Here is a 13,506-nt window from a genome sequence, read left to right as displayed (position 1 = left end):
GCAGAGGTGATCAAATACCACCAAAAGAAAGCTCTATTTGTGGGGAAAAAAGGACGCCAATTTTGTTTGGGAGCCATGTCGCACGACCGCGCAATTGTCAGCTAAAGCGACGCAGTGCAGAATCGCAAAAAGTGCTCTGGTCTTTGACCAGCAATATGGTCCGGGGCTTAAGTGGTTAACAGCTTATATGTATTTCTGTCACCTACATATATGGGGCGTCTTAAAAGCACCTTTTTTCTCTTTGTCTTTATCCAGCAGAAATGATGGGCTATCACTATGACTGCTATTTTAGATAAATAACGAGTTAGGAATTTATGAATCATGCATTGATACTGCCTCATAAAAATGTTAAACGGTGTATGTGGTAACTAAAAAATAAGTAACAAATCCTCACGTTCCACATTTAATAGGCCCATAAGGTGAGTACAGAGGAATTTATGACATCACATGTCTTACATGAAAATGATGCACAGTGCTGTCAGCAATACTGGAGAAAATTCTATAAATCTGTATTTTCAAAATGTAGCAATAAAAAAACAGACATCAGCAATACATTCCATTGTAGTTTAGAATGTTAATGTGCTTCAAGTGTAGAACAGTAAACCTTCTTAAAGGTTAACTAAACCCAAAAACATATTACAAAAAAACATATTACACTCCTTGGGCCAGATTCTCAGAGATTTGCGTATCTCTGCAGCGGCGTAACGTATGTCATTTACGTTACGCCGCTGCAACTTTTACAAGCAAGTGCTTTATTCACAAAGAACTTGACTGTAAAGTTGCGGCGGCGTAGCTTAAATCCTCCGGCGCAAGCCCGCGTAATTCAAATGAGCCGGGTAGGAGGCGTAGAGCATTTAAATTAGGCGCGTTCCCGCGTCGAACGTACTGCGCATGCGCCGCCCCTAAAATTTCCTGACGTGCATTGCGCTAAATGACGTCGCAAGGACGTCATTGGTTTCGACGTGAACATAAATGGCGTCCAGCCCCATTCACGGACGAGTTAAGCAGACAACGTAAACATTTCAAATCGCGACGCGGGAACGACGGCCATACTTAACATTGGCTGCGCCTCATAGACCCAGGGGTAACTATCCGCCGGAAAAAGCCGAACGCAAAAGACGTAAAAAAAAAAGCGGTCGTTCGTTTCTGAATCGGCGTAACTCCTCATTTGCATATTCGTTGCGTAAAAAAAAACGAAACGCCACCTAGCGGCCGGCCTGGAATTGCAGCCTAAGATCCGATGGTGTAACACAGTTACACCTGTCGGATCTTAGGAATATTTATGCGTAACTGATTCTATGAATCAGTCGCATAGATACGACGGCATAGCTCAGAGATACAACGGCGTATCAGGAGATACACCGTCATATCTCTTTGTGTATCTGGCCCCTTTTGCCCCGTACACACGATCGGTTTTCCCGTCGGAAAAAAGTTGGATGGTTTTTCCAACAGAATTCCTCTCAAGCCTGCCTTGCATACACACGGTCACACAAAAGTTCAGGGAACCTTTCACTGCCAAGAACGCGGTGACGTAAAAGACTACAACGAGCCAAGAAAATGAAGTTCAATGCTTCTGAGCATGCGTCAAATTGTTTCCGAGCATGTGTATGAATTTTGCGCTTTGGGATTTGTACACACGATCGAATGTTCCGATCAGTTTTTTTCCTGATGGGAAAAAAGAGATCCTGCTCTCTATCTTTTTCCAGCAGTTTTTTCGTTGGAAAAAGTCTAATGGAGCATACACACAGTCGGGATTCCCGACCAAAATTTCTCATCAGACTTTTTCCAACAGGAAAACCGATCGCATGTACGGGGCATTGGATGTGGTGGCTGCAGGGCCGATCCGCCCTATAGGCTCACTATGCAAGCCGCTTAGGGCTCCGCAAAGCTGCAGAGGGCCCCCCAAATTACTAGAGGCCCCACTTGGTGAGAAGTAATTTTCAGCCCCTCACCCCGCCTCTTACCTCTTCTCCCATGCAGCCAGCGAGTTGAGAAGCACACACCCGTTTCTAACTTCTCACTTTAATGTAAGATGTAATTTCCGCGATGTCAAGATGTCAAGGTACGAAGCCCCCCCCCCCCCCCCTTCTCAACTTTAATATGACGACATGTAATTTTGCTTAGGGCCCCAGGGAGGTCAGGATCGGCACTGGGTGGCTGTATACATTTTCTTGTTTTTTTCAAGGTGAGATTATTTTCAAAAAATACCTGCTGATCCTGGCAAAAATTAAGTGTTCTTGTCACTTCCTGTGAGATGCACAGAAGAATACCTTCCTTCCTAGCTATCTTCTGCAAGCTACCAATCATCCTGCCCTCTATGTAGTGGAGATGAAGAGGAATCGACATGTCTGAAGTCTACACTCACCGGCCACTTTATTAAGTACTCCTGTTCAATTGCTTGGTAACACAAATTGCTAACCAGCCAATCCTATGGTAGTAACGCAATGAATTAAGGCAACTAGACATGGTGAAGAAGACGACTTGCTGAAGTTTAAACCATGCATCAGAAGATGGGGAAGAAAGGGGATTTAACTGGTTGCCGACCAGCCGCCAGTTCTACGGCGGCTGGTCGGCCCCGTAGCTCTACGTCGCCTCGCGAAGCCCCTTCCCCGCCCCCTAGTGTTAACCCCTTCCCTGCCAGTGGCATTTTTATAGTAATCAATGCATTTTTATAGCACTGATCGCTATAAAAATGCCAATGGTCCCAAAAATGTGTCCGAAGTGTCCGCCACAATGTCGCAGTACCGGAAAAAAGTCGCTGATCGCCGCCATTACTAGTAAAAAAAAAATATTAATAAAAATGCCATAAAGCTACCCCCTATTTTCTAAACGCTATAACTTTTGCGCAAACCAATCAATAAACGCTTATTGCGATTTTTGTTACGAAAAATATGTAGAAGAATATGTATCGGCCTAAACTGAGGAAAAAAATAGTTTTTTTATATATTTTTGGGGGATATTGATTTTTGTAAAAAATATAATTTTTTGTTTATAGCGCAAAAACTAAAAACCGCAGAGGTGATCAAATACCACCAAAGGAAAGCTCTATTTGTGGGAAAAAAAGGACGCACATTTTTTTTGGGAGCCACGTCGCACGACCACGCAATTGTCAGTTAGAGCGGCGCAGTGCCGAATCGCAAAAAGTGCTCTGGTCTTTGACCAGCAATATGGTCCGGGGCTTAAGTGGTTAAAGCGGAGTTCCACCGAAAATTGGAACTTCTGCTTAAAGGGAAGGCGACCCCCTGAAATGCCATATTTGGCATGTAATTTTTTTAGGGGGGGGGGGGAGACCCTCCGTTTAGAGAGTTCCAGCTCCCACTTCCTCCCGGGGCACCGCGGCGCCGGAAGGAAGTTCACCTCTCCCCCCTCCCTCTCGGCAATCATCTGGGACACGTCACAGGTCCCAGATGATTAATTATCCGGACAGTCATAGTGCGCAGGGAGTTCCCACACCTTTTTCCCTAGGACTTGACCCCTGGTGATGTAGCCACCAAATGACAGGAAGTGGGGTTTTTGCCAGGTTTTGCCAAGATTACCAGGTGAAAATAAAGCAAAAGAAGCTTGGAAAAAATAAAATGAATGCAGCCTGCACACCATTGACTAGAAAGCTGCAATATATTACATTTTGATTTGGGGTTTAGATATACTTTGACCTGTATGTCCTCCTGCTTTGGATACTCATGGGCACTCTCTAGGCAGGGTCTGTGACCACTGTGTCCACCAGATACAGCCGATCACGGCGATTTTACTGGGCCACTGAGTGCGTCCCTGGTACCCTGTGATTGCTGTGACAAATCACAATGATTCCAGTTACAGTAGTAAGTAAGGCTGTCATAGTTTACTACTGTGTGAACTCTGTGATTGGTCACAACAATCACATGGTACCAGGGCCAATCACTGTGGTCCTGTACCACGTGATAACTGTGACCAATCACAGTAGTAAACAAGGTTTCATGAATGGAACCTTTGTACACTCTTACCTAGTGCTCATTACAGTAATCTGTAAAACTTTCGCACAGATTAAATATTATACACAGATTTGGATTATTTTTGCCAAATAAGTGTAGCAAAATTGTCTAAATTTATTACAGAAATATGATTTATTTGCAAACTTTTATAACAAAATTTTTCTTAGTTTAACCACCTCAATACCGGGCTTTAAACCCCACCTCCATACCGGGCCTATTCTGGCACTTCTCTCCTACATGTACAAATCATCATTCTTTTGCTAGAAAATTACTCAGAACCCCCAAACATTATATATATTTTTTTTAGCAGACACCCTAGGGAATAAAATGGCAGTCATTGCAACTTTTTATCTTGCATGGTATTTGCGCAATAATTTTTTTAACGCTTTTTTTTTTGTAAAAAAAATGGTTTCATGAATTAAAAAATAACAAAACAGTAAAGTTAGCCCAATTTTTTGTAAAATATAAAAGATGATGTTACGCCGAGTAAATAGATACCTAACATGTCATGCTTTAAAATTGCGCACACTCATGGAATGGCGCCAAACTTCGTAACTTAAAAATCTCCATAGGCGACGCTTTAAATTTTTTACAGGTTACCAGTTTAGAGTTACAGAGGAGGTCTAGTGCTAGAATTGCTGCACACGCTCTAACGCACGCGGCAACACCTCACATGTGTGGCTTGAACGACGTTTACATACGTGGGCGGGACTTACGTGTGCGTTCACTTCTGAGTGCGAGCTACTGGGGACAGGAGCGTTTTAATTTTTTTTTATCTATTTTTTATTTTACTTATTTATTTATTGTTCACACTTTAAAAAAAAATTTGATCGCTTTTATTCCTTTTATAAGGAATGTAAACATCCCTTGTAATAGGAATAGTGTGTGACAGGTCCTCTTTAAGGAGAGATGTGGGGTCAATAAGACCCCGCATCTCTCCTCCAGGCGGGAAAGAATGAGATTGTGAAAAAAAATCACAGATCTCATTCTTACTAGCCGCAATTGCGGTTTGTTTACTTACGGGTTGCAAGGGCTTTCACACTGAGGCGATGCGCTGGCGGAAGAGAAAAAAATCTCCTGCCAGCAGCATCTTTGGAGCGGTGAGAGGAGCGGCGTGTATACCGCTCCTTCCCATTTAAAACAATGGGAAACCGCGGCAATACCGCCCGCAATGCGCCTCTGCAGAGGCGTATTGCGGGCGGTATTAACCCTTTATCGGCCTCTAGCGGGGGTTAATACCGCACCGCTAGCGGCCGAATCCCACGGCAAATCCGACGGTATAATGCCACTATTTTTAGCGGCGCTATACCTCCACCGCGCCTCCCGCCCCAGTGTGAAAGGTGCCTAAAGGTGAACCAAATAATGTATGTGAACCAAAAAAATTAAGGTACCGTAATCAAATGGTGATTGCTGCTAATATTGTGTAGTATACTGATGTCACAAAAAATAAATGAATTAGGGGTTAATACAGCGCTATCATCAACCTTAATAATTATTGCACAGTGATCCAATATGTGCTACCGAGATAATAAATAAAGTGCTTCCAAACTGGTATAAATAAAATGGTTTCCAGAGTTCTGATAATATAAAACCAAGTCAGACACCACTGCTAGGTGAAATAGAAATCAGGAGGATAACGATACCCAGATGATCAGGTTTCTGGTCTCCAATGCTGTAATGGATTGCTCTCAAACCTTCATTCCTTCTCAATCCTTCATAGACCAGTATTGACATGCCCCGCAATATTATCACATGTAAGAAGGTCAGTTGCATAAATAAAGCTCCTCACTTGGCTGTCTGTGCTCACACAGCACTAAGGTAGACGGCTCATCCTTACGCGTTACATCACTGGACACGTGATTTTTTCAAAGGTGGTTATGTGCTACATAACACCGGAAAATCGCACAGGCCGTAATACACGTGATTGGAAATTCCGACAAGCACGAAAACCGTGGATTTTTTTCTGATGGAATGTTGGCTCAATCTTCTGTTGCATACACACGGTCACACAAATCTTGTCGGAAATTCCGACTGTCAAGAACGCGGTGACGTATGACAAGCCGAGATCAATGAAGTTCAATAGGCAGTTTGGCTCTTCTGCTTGATTCTGAGCATGCGTGATTGGAACTTTTTCAGTCTGAAAAATAGAGAACCTGCTCTCAATCTTTTGTTGGCGGATATACCGACAGTAAAAGTCCGATGGAGCATACACACGGTCGGAATTTTAAAAAAGCTCACTTTTCTTGTTGGACTTTCCGATCGTGTGCACGCGGCATAAGGCTACTCCCAATTTGGCCAATATGAGATAACTTTAATTATCCAGAACTGAACAAACTGGAAAAAAGTGGGCATTCTATTCCTTTACCAGTTACATGATAATGATATGTTGTTATATTTTTAATCCCTTGTGGAACGATGTCAGCTTTCTCATAAATTGTTCTTTCAGTACTTAACTTCATCATGCCTTACAACAGAAATCACAATCCACACTGCTGGGAAATGCTTTATCATAGCAATGCCCTGATCTACACTTGTGTGTTCCACTACAACGGGGTGTTGGTGGTCTCCTTTCGGCTCTTTCTGGCAGTATGGGCAGCCTTGTTACATCCTCTCTGGCTTGCCAGTTCTGGCCAGAGTGACCCCAGCCCAATGATTCATGGAGCTTCCTGCTGCATGGCAATAGCCATGGTGGTTCTCACCTCTGGATGACTCTGCCCTTGGTGAAAGGGACAATACACCATTTTTGCCATACCAGAGATAATGTAAGTGCTATCAATAACGCACCAACTTATTTAAGGGACCAGCACATATCTGTGTTCAATGACTCTATTCCCCAGATAGCACGCAATTGTGCTACAAACTTGAAAATATCTTGCTAAGCTATTTCTAGAATTGCCAGGCTTGAAAAGTTTGTTGCACTATTGCAGCAGGTCTGTATTGCATGACTCCAGATTAACTTCCTTTGCAAACATTCTGCAAGTCCGCTGCAAGTTCTGGTTCAGTTATGTTGGCAATAGTCATCCCACCACAGGGGTCACTGTGGTTGAATTTTCATGCTGTAGACTTGCAGAGCTCTTGCTGTAGACTCATCATTGCAACTTTGCTCTTGCTAGAGACTTGCCACACAAATTTGCTACAAATTGGAAAAATGTCAACAAGAACTTCAAGTGCTCTTGAAGTATACAACTTGCGAGTGAAAATGTGCAGCAAGTTAACAGACTTCCAATTCAACACTGCCACAAATTTGTAGCAAGTTATCCTTGCTATCTGGGTCAAGCTATATCACTCAATTGTTGGAGGCCCACACTATTGAAATATAGCTGTATGTAGTTTTAGGGGCAGATCCTCAAAGAAATTACTCTGGCGTATCTCTTGATAGGTGGGCGTTTCCGTTGTATTCCGCGTCGAGTATGCAAATTAGCTATTTCCGACGATCCACGAACGTACGAGCGGCCGTCGCATTTTTTTACGTCGTTTCCGTTCGGCTTTTTCCGGCGTATAGTTAAAGCTGCTATATGGTGGCGTACTCAATTTAACATTGAGTACGCCACCATATAGCAGCTTTAACTATACGCCGGAAAAAGCCGAACGGAAACGACGTAAAAAAATGCGATGGCCGTCGTTCCCATGGATAATTTTTAAAATTTTACTTTGTTTGCGTAAGTCGTCCGTGAATGGGGCTGGACGCCATTTACGTTCACGTCAAAACCAATGACGTCCTTGCGACGTCATTTAGCGCAATGCACGGTGGAAAATTTTAGGGACGGCGCATGCGCAGTTCGTTCGGCGCGGGGACGTGTTTAATTTAAATGAAACAAGCCCCCTACCCGTCGCATTTGAATTCCGCGCCCTTACGCCGCGAGAGATACACTACGCCGCCGTAACTTACGGCGTGAATTCGGTGAGGATTCAAACCAATTCAAAGTAAGTTACAGCGGCGTAGAGTATCTTACATACGCTGCGCCCGGCGCAGATGTATGTGGATCTGCCCCTTAATGTTTATAATGATGCTTAGTAAACCTTTTTGTCAAGCCTCTGGTGGATTACAAATTACCAACACTGACCCACATTAGTGGGTACTTCAAGAGTCTTTTTTGGGACATACTGTGGGTCCTAACTGCATGTACGGAGATATCATTTGTTTGCGTCTTTTGTCTACTTCAGAGTGGTTTTTATCTCCAGAGGCTATGGACAGTCTATGTCGTTCGGTTCATTACTCCTTTTTTGGCGCCAGTCCCCCTGAGAAGCCTATACTGTTGGTTTATTTAATCCTTAAAATGCTCTGCCCCTCCAACATGCATTTGCGAGCAACATTGATGTTTTTAAAGGTTTCAATCATGTCCCCCCCCTTTCCCTTCTTTCTTCCAGGAAAGTTCCTATAGTCGCTCTAGATATGTTTTATCCCCCAAATCTTTCACTATTTTTGAGGGCACATTTCCATCCCCTAATATCTAGGAGAGGACGCTGCTTGCTACCACTGACACCAGGACATATTCATGGGCGTCCACAGAAATTTTTTCAGGGGGGGGGGGCAATACACAGTCGCATTTAACCCTTTCTTCGACCGCTAGCGGGGGTTAAAAGCACCCCACTAGCGGCCGAATAGCGCCGCTAAAACGATGGTAAAGTGCCGCTAAAACTAGCGGCGCTTTACCGATAATGCGGCCAGATGGCAGTGTGAAATAGCTCTTTAATAATTCAGCTTCACTTTGTATTGGAAGTTATTCTGGCCAGGCGTACCAGTCCATGTCCATATAAATATAGCCTAGAGAATGTACATCTTTCTATATTGCAATACAGTATAGGTTGTTTTCATCAAGATCAAAATATGGCCACAACAGATGTATTGCAATACATTGCAATATAGAAATATGTACATTCTCTACATGGGCATGGTATGCCTGAGACTGAGTAACTTCCATACAAAGTGAAGATGATTATATAACACACAAATATCTTTTCCAGCAATTGTTCAGCTGTCCAACTTTCCAAGCAATATATGATTGTAAATTCTCCTCCTAACTGGCACTGCTGTTACCTGTGGTTCTTCAGGATTTCTTCCTGTGATGCGATAGGCCCAGGCACTGGCAGCATATTCTCGGTCACTGACTGATTGCACACACCTGTGGGAGGAGCTGGTGCCCTGATTTGGTACATGAGCTTTTTTTGGAGCGTTTTTTGGAGTAGAGGGAGGCCCATTCAAATGAATGGCGCAGCTCCAAAAACACTCAACAAAAAAACAAAAGCTAAAAAAAAAGAAGCAGCTGTAGCTGCAGATCAGTCAGGAGTGAATGGAGCCTTAGTGAATAGATTTGCATGTCTACATACTGTATGCCAGTGGCGGGCGCTCATACAGGGCGCAGGGGTGCCGCCCCTCTAATCTATGCGCCTGGCCCCTAATCTACATTCAGGGTGCATGGATTTCAATGGGTTTTGTTTTTTTGTGGAGCACATGAGAAGCACATTATTATTATTATTATTTTTATTATTACTAGTTTGCTTCAAAAAGGGTAGGCTCGGGTGCAGTTGTGTGACACCCAGTTGTGTGACATTAATATTCGCTAATGTGTTCCTGTCTCTCCTCCAGGCCAATCAATTAGTGGGTCCTGAGATCCGATTGGCCAGGAGTCCTAAGACCCGATTTGCTGAGAGTCTTAAGTCCTGATTGGCCGGGAAGCAACCACCGGGGTAAGTGCGAAGCTGACGGGGGCCTGGCTGGTGAGCAGCCTGGCGATCGTACAATGGGGGGGGGCGGTGTTTGGTTGGCCGAGTGGGGGGCTTTACACCCCCCCAAGAAAATTAAGCACCAGCCGCCACTGATGTATGCAAGACATGAAGCAGACAGGGGGAGGATACAGAGAAGGAAGAAAAACAAGTTTTAATGGAATATACAGTATAATCTACATATATATGTACGGTATATAGCTGTACCCTGTAATATAAAAACAATTGTACAGTGACCATGATGCAAGTGTGATCAGATAAATAGAAGAGCTTGCTACCAATGTAGAGACATACAGTTGAACTGTTTTGGTGCCGGTGTGCTGCCGAAAATGTTCCTCCGGCGGATTAGGACCCCCCTGTATTGCGCAGGCGTGGCGCTTATGTGGTACAAACCTCAACCGAGCCTCCGAAAATAGCCAAACATGTAGAGCTGAGAGTCAGCTCTACACGGCGCATGCGCAATGACATCACATATGCTGCACGATCCCGATGCTAGAGCTACTCTGCAAGGGGTAGGGTGATTTTAACAATAAAGTACACGTGTTAGCGGGGCGTATTGGCCATCTGAGTTAAATGTGCAAATCCGCCCATCAACATTGCCATTGCAAAACCCGCCCATCAACCCGCCCTGCAATGGCAATGTTGATGGGCGGATTTGCACATTTAACTCAGATGGCCAACACGCCCCGCTAACACATGTACTTTATTGTTAATATCACCCCCGCCCCTTGCAGAGTAGCACTAGCATCGGGAGCGTGCGGCATATGTAATAGTCATTGCGCATGCGCCTTGTAGAGCTGACGATGAGCTCTACATGTTCGGCTATTTCGGAGACTCTGCGCTGCGCCTGCGCAGTACAAAGGGGTTCTTATCCGCCAGGTGGAACTTATTCCGCAGAACACCGGCAGTTTTATCAGGAGGGTTTTAAAACAAAGTACCTTCCTCGGCTTGTATGTTTGTCTGCTCCTATCAACAGGCAACTGTCTGTTGTCATTGTCAAAAAACAAAAGGTATGGTAACAATCAAAAATAACCTACACAGAGGTGAAACTGGATGAAATAATGGCTCCAGGAGAGTGTGCTGGAAACACTACTGGTGCTGGAGAAAGTTAAAGAATATATAAACCCAAAAACAAAAATGCATTATATTGCAGCTTACCAGGCCTTAAAGTGATACTATGGGTTCGTTTAAAAAAATAAAAATAACAAACATGTCATACTTACCTCCACTGTGCAGTTCGTTTTGCACAGAGTGGCCCCGAACGTCCTCTTCTGGGTCCCACGGCAGCTGTCTCGGCTTCTTCCTGCAAGAGCAAACCCCCTCTGGGAAGCTCTCTACTAAGGGGGTTACCTTGCAGGCATGCTCCTGTGTTATACACTCTGCGCACATAGCTGCCGAGTGTATGACTCAGCCCCGCCCCCGGCGGCTGCGTCATTGGATTTGATTGACAGCAGCGGGAACCAATGGCTGCGCTGCTATCAATCTATCTGATGAGGAGCCAATCAGCCATGGAGAGAACGACGTGGGATCGCACCCTCGGAAATTCAGAGCTTAGGTAAGTAAAACGGGGGCTCAGGGGGGCTGGACACAACAAGGTGTTTTTTCACCTTAATGCATCCTTAAAACACCAAGGTTTACAACCCCTTTAAAGCGGGAGTTCACCCAATTCCTTTTTTTTTCTATTTTCCCCTTAGATTCCTGCTCGTTGTGTCTAGGGGAATCGGCTTTTTGTTTTAAAATATGATCCGTACTTACCCGTTTTCGAGATGAATCTTCTCCGTCGCTTCCGGGTATGGGTCTTCGGGAGCGGGCGTTCCTTCTTGATTGACAGTCTTCCGAGAGGCTTCCGACGGTCGCATCCATCGCGTCACTCGTAGCCGAAAGAAGCCGAACGTCGGTGCGGCTCTATACTGCGCCTGCGCACCGACGTTCGGCTTCTTTTGGAAAATCGTGACGCGATGGATGCGACCGTCGGAAGCCTCTCGGAAGACTGTCAATCAAGAAGGAACGCCCAGTCCCGCAGCCCATACCCGGAAGCGGCGGAGAAGATGCATCTCGTAAACGGGTAAGTACGGATCATATTTTAAAACAAATAGCCGATTCCCCTAGACACAACAAGCATGAAGCTAAGGGGAAAATGTGTAAGCTATGGGTGAACCTCCGCTTTAAAGGTGCTGGTTTCATTAACTTTCTTTTTTGTTCAGGCTTTTTGGACTTTTAATTTATTCTGGCGGTCTTGGCAGTAACAAACTTTCTGTCCTAGGTGACAAAGCTCTCTAAAGCCTCTTACACACGATCAGTCCATCCGATGAGAACGGTCTGAAGGACCGTTGTCATCGGTTAACCAATGAATCTAACTGATGGTCCGTCGCGCCCACACACCATCGGTTAAAAACCCGATCGTGTCAGAAAGCGGTGACGTAAAACACAACGACGTGCTGAAAAAAACGAAGTTCAATGCTTCCAAGCATGCGTCGACTTGATTCTGAGTATGCATGTATTTTTAACCGATGGTCGTGCCTACTAACGATCGGTTTTGACCTATCGGTTAGGAATCCATCGGTTAAATTTAAAGCAAGTTGACTTTTTTTTAACCGATGGTTAAATAACCTATGGGGCCCACACACAATCGGTTTTGACCAATGAAAACGGTCCATCAGACCGTTGTCCTCTGTTTAACCTATCGTGTGTACGAGGCCTTACAGTACTATATCTATGGAAAAGTAGTGTTGTCACCCTAGGCTTCTCTCCTAATATGAGCTATAAACATCTACCTCACTCCTCACCTCCTTTACATAGGATGGAGGGGTTGTGTAATTAAAAGAAAGATAGTCAATGTTATCAGCTTTAACAGCTAAGAATTCAGTTTTGTGCACAGATATTTACAAGGACACAGGAATTCTGGTGAGAGCAACCGGTATTTTTCTGTTCTTGCTGAAAATGTGATGAGACTGAAAAAAAATAAAAAATAAATGCAGCCACCATATTTAAGGACTGGTAAGCTGTAATATGTTCTATTTCTGTTCTTGAGTTTAGATAAACTTTTAGTGGTGTAACAAGTACCTAATGTGCTCAGAGTAACAAACCCCCAGAGATACCTCCAAGTTACCTACCTTGTAGTGAGTTGATGGTGATGGTGTAGTCATCCTACTGGGACTAACCTTCCATAGGTTTCCAATGTGTTTATGAATCCAGTAATCCCCAGCCTGTGCTTGCTGTAGTCTGATTGTGTCTGTATAGAATGTCACTTTACATCCTTACATGACGGTTTTGTCACATTTAACGATCCCTCCCATCTTTACAACATATTAATTTAGCCTAGCTGCGTTGTTTCTGTGTTGACACCTATATCATTCCTAATGTGTGAGTTCATACCAGGAAAGGCCATCTAAACCAGTCCCTAGTCTAGGTAGCCCTGAAAATCAGGGGTGGAGGTATTGTGTGGGTGTTTAAGTGGCATTGCAGCGAGACCAACTGCTTCGAACGTATCTAATTTACATGCACTGAGCTCATTATGAAAATTACAGAGTTTCACAATAAACCATTTAGTAATGATAGTAGCCAAAACTAATAGTTCAGGTATGTTCATCATGAAAATAAAAATGTGTTCTGATGTAATAATAAAACCTACAAAAGTGTATTTAATTAGATTTGTTTGTATCTGTTTTGTTGCTTATCCTAGTTGGTATTTTTGGTTGTGATAAGAGGACAGATAAGGCAGTTTGGGTTGTCACAGCAGATTATAGCTGAGTATTTTGGTTGTCGTAGGAGTGGCACTGACAGCACTGTGGGCCAGATTCAGGTACATCTGCGG

At 44.1% G+C, this 13,506-nt stretch overlaps 1 protein-coding gene across 1 annotated transcript in view; it reads right to left on the bottom strand.

The window, feature by feature from the left end:
• Window positions 1–13,069, bottom strand: part of LOC120920948 (cytosolic phospholipase A2 delta-like) — a 75,134-nt gene extending 62,065 nt beyond the window's left edge. Inside the window, exon 1 of the mRNA XM_040333410.1 lies at window positions 12,806–13,069. Within this exon, the coding sequence (XP_040189344.1) occupies window positions 12,806–12,838 (33 nt within the window). The 5' untranslated portion in view covers window positions 12,839–13,069. The remainder of the gene's footprint in view (window positions 1–12,805) is intronic.
• Window positions 13,070–13,506: the final 437 nt, after the last annotated feature.

Source organism: Rana temporaria, chromosome 13 (genome assembly GCF_905171775.1).
Source record: "Rana temporaria chromosome 13, aRanTem1.1, whole genome shotgun sequence".
Lineage (NCBI taxonomy): Eukaryota > Metazoa > Chordata > Amphibia > Anura > Ranidae > Rana > Rana temporaria.
This window is presented reverse-complemented; position numbering and strand designations above follow the sequence as displayed.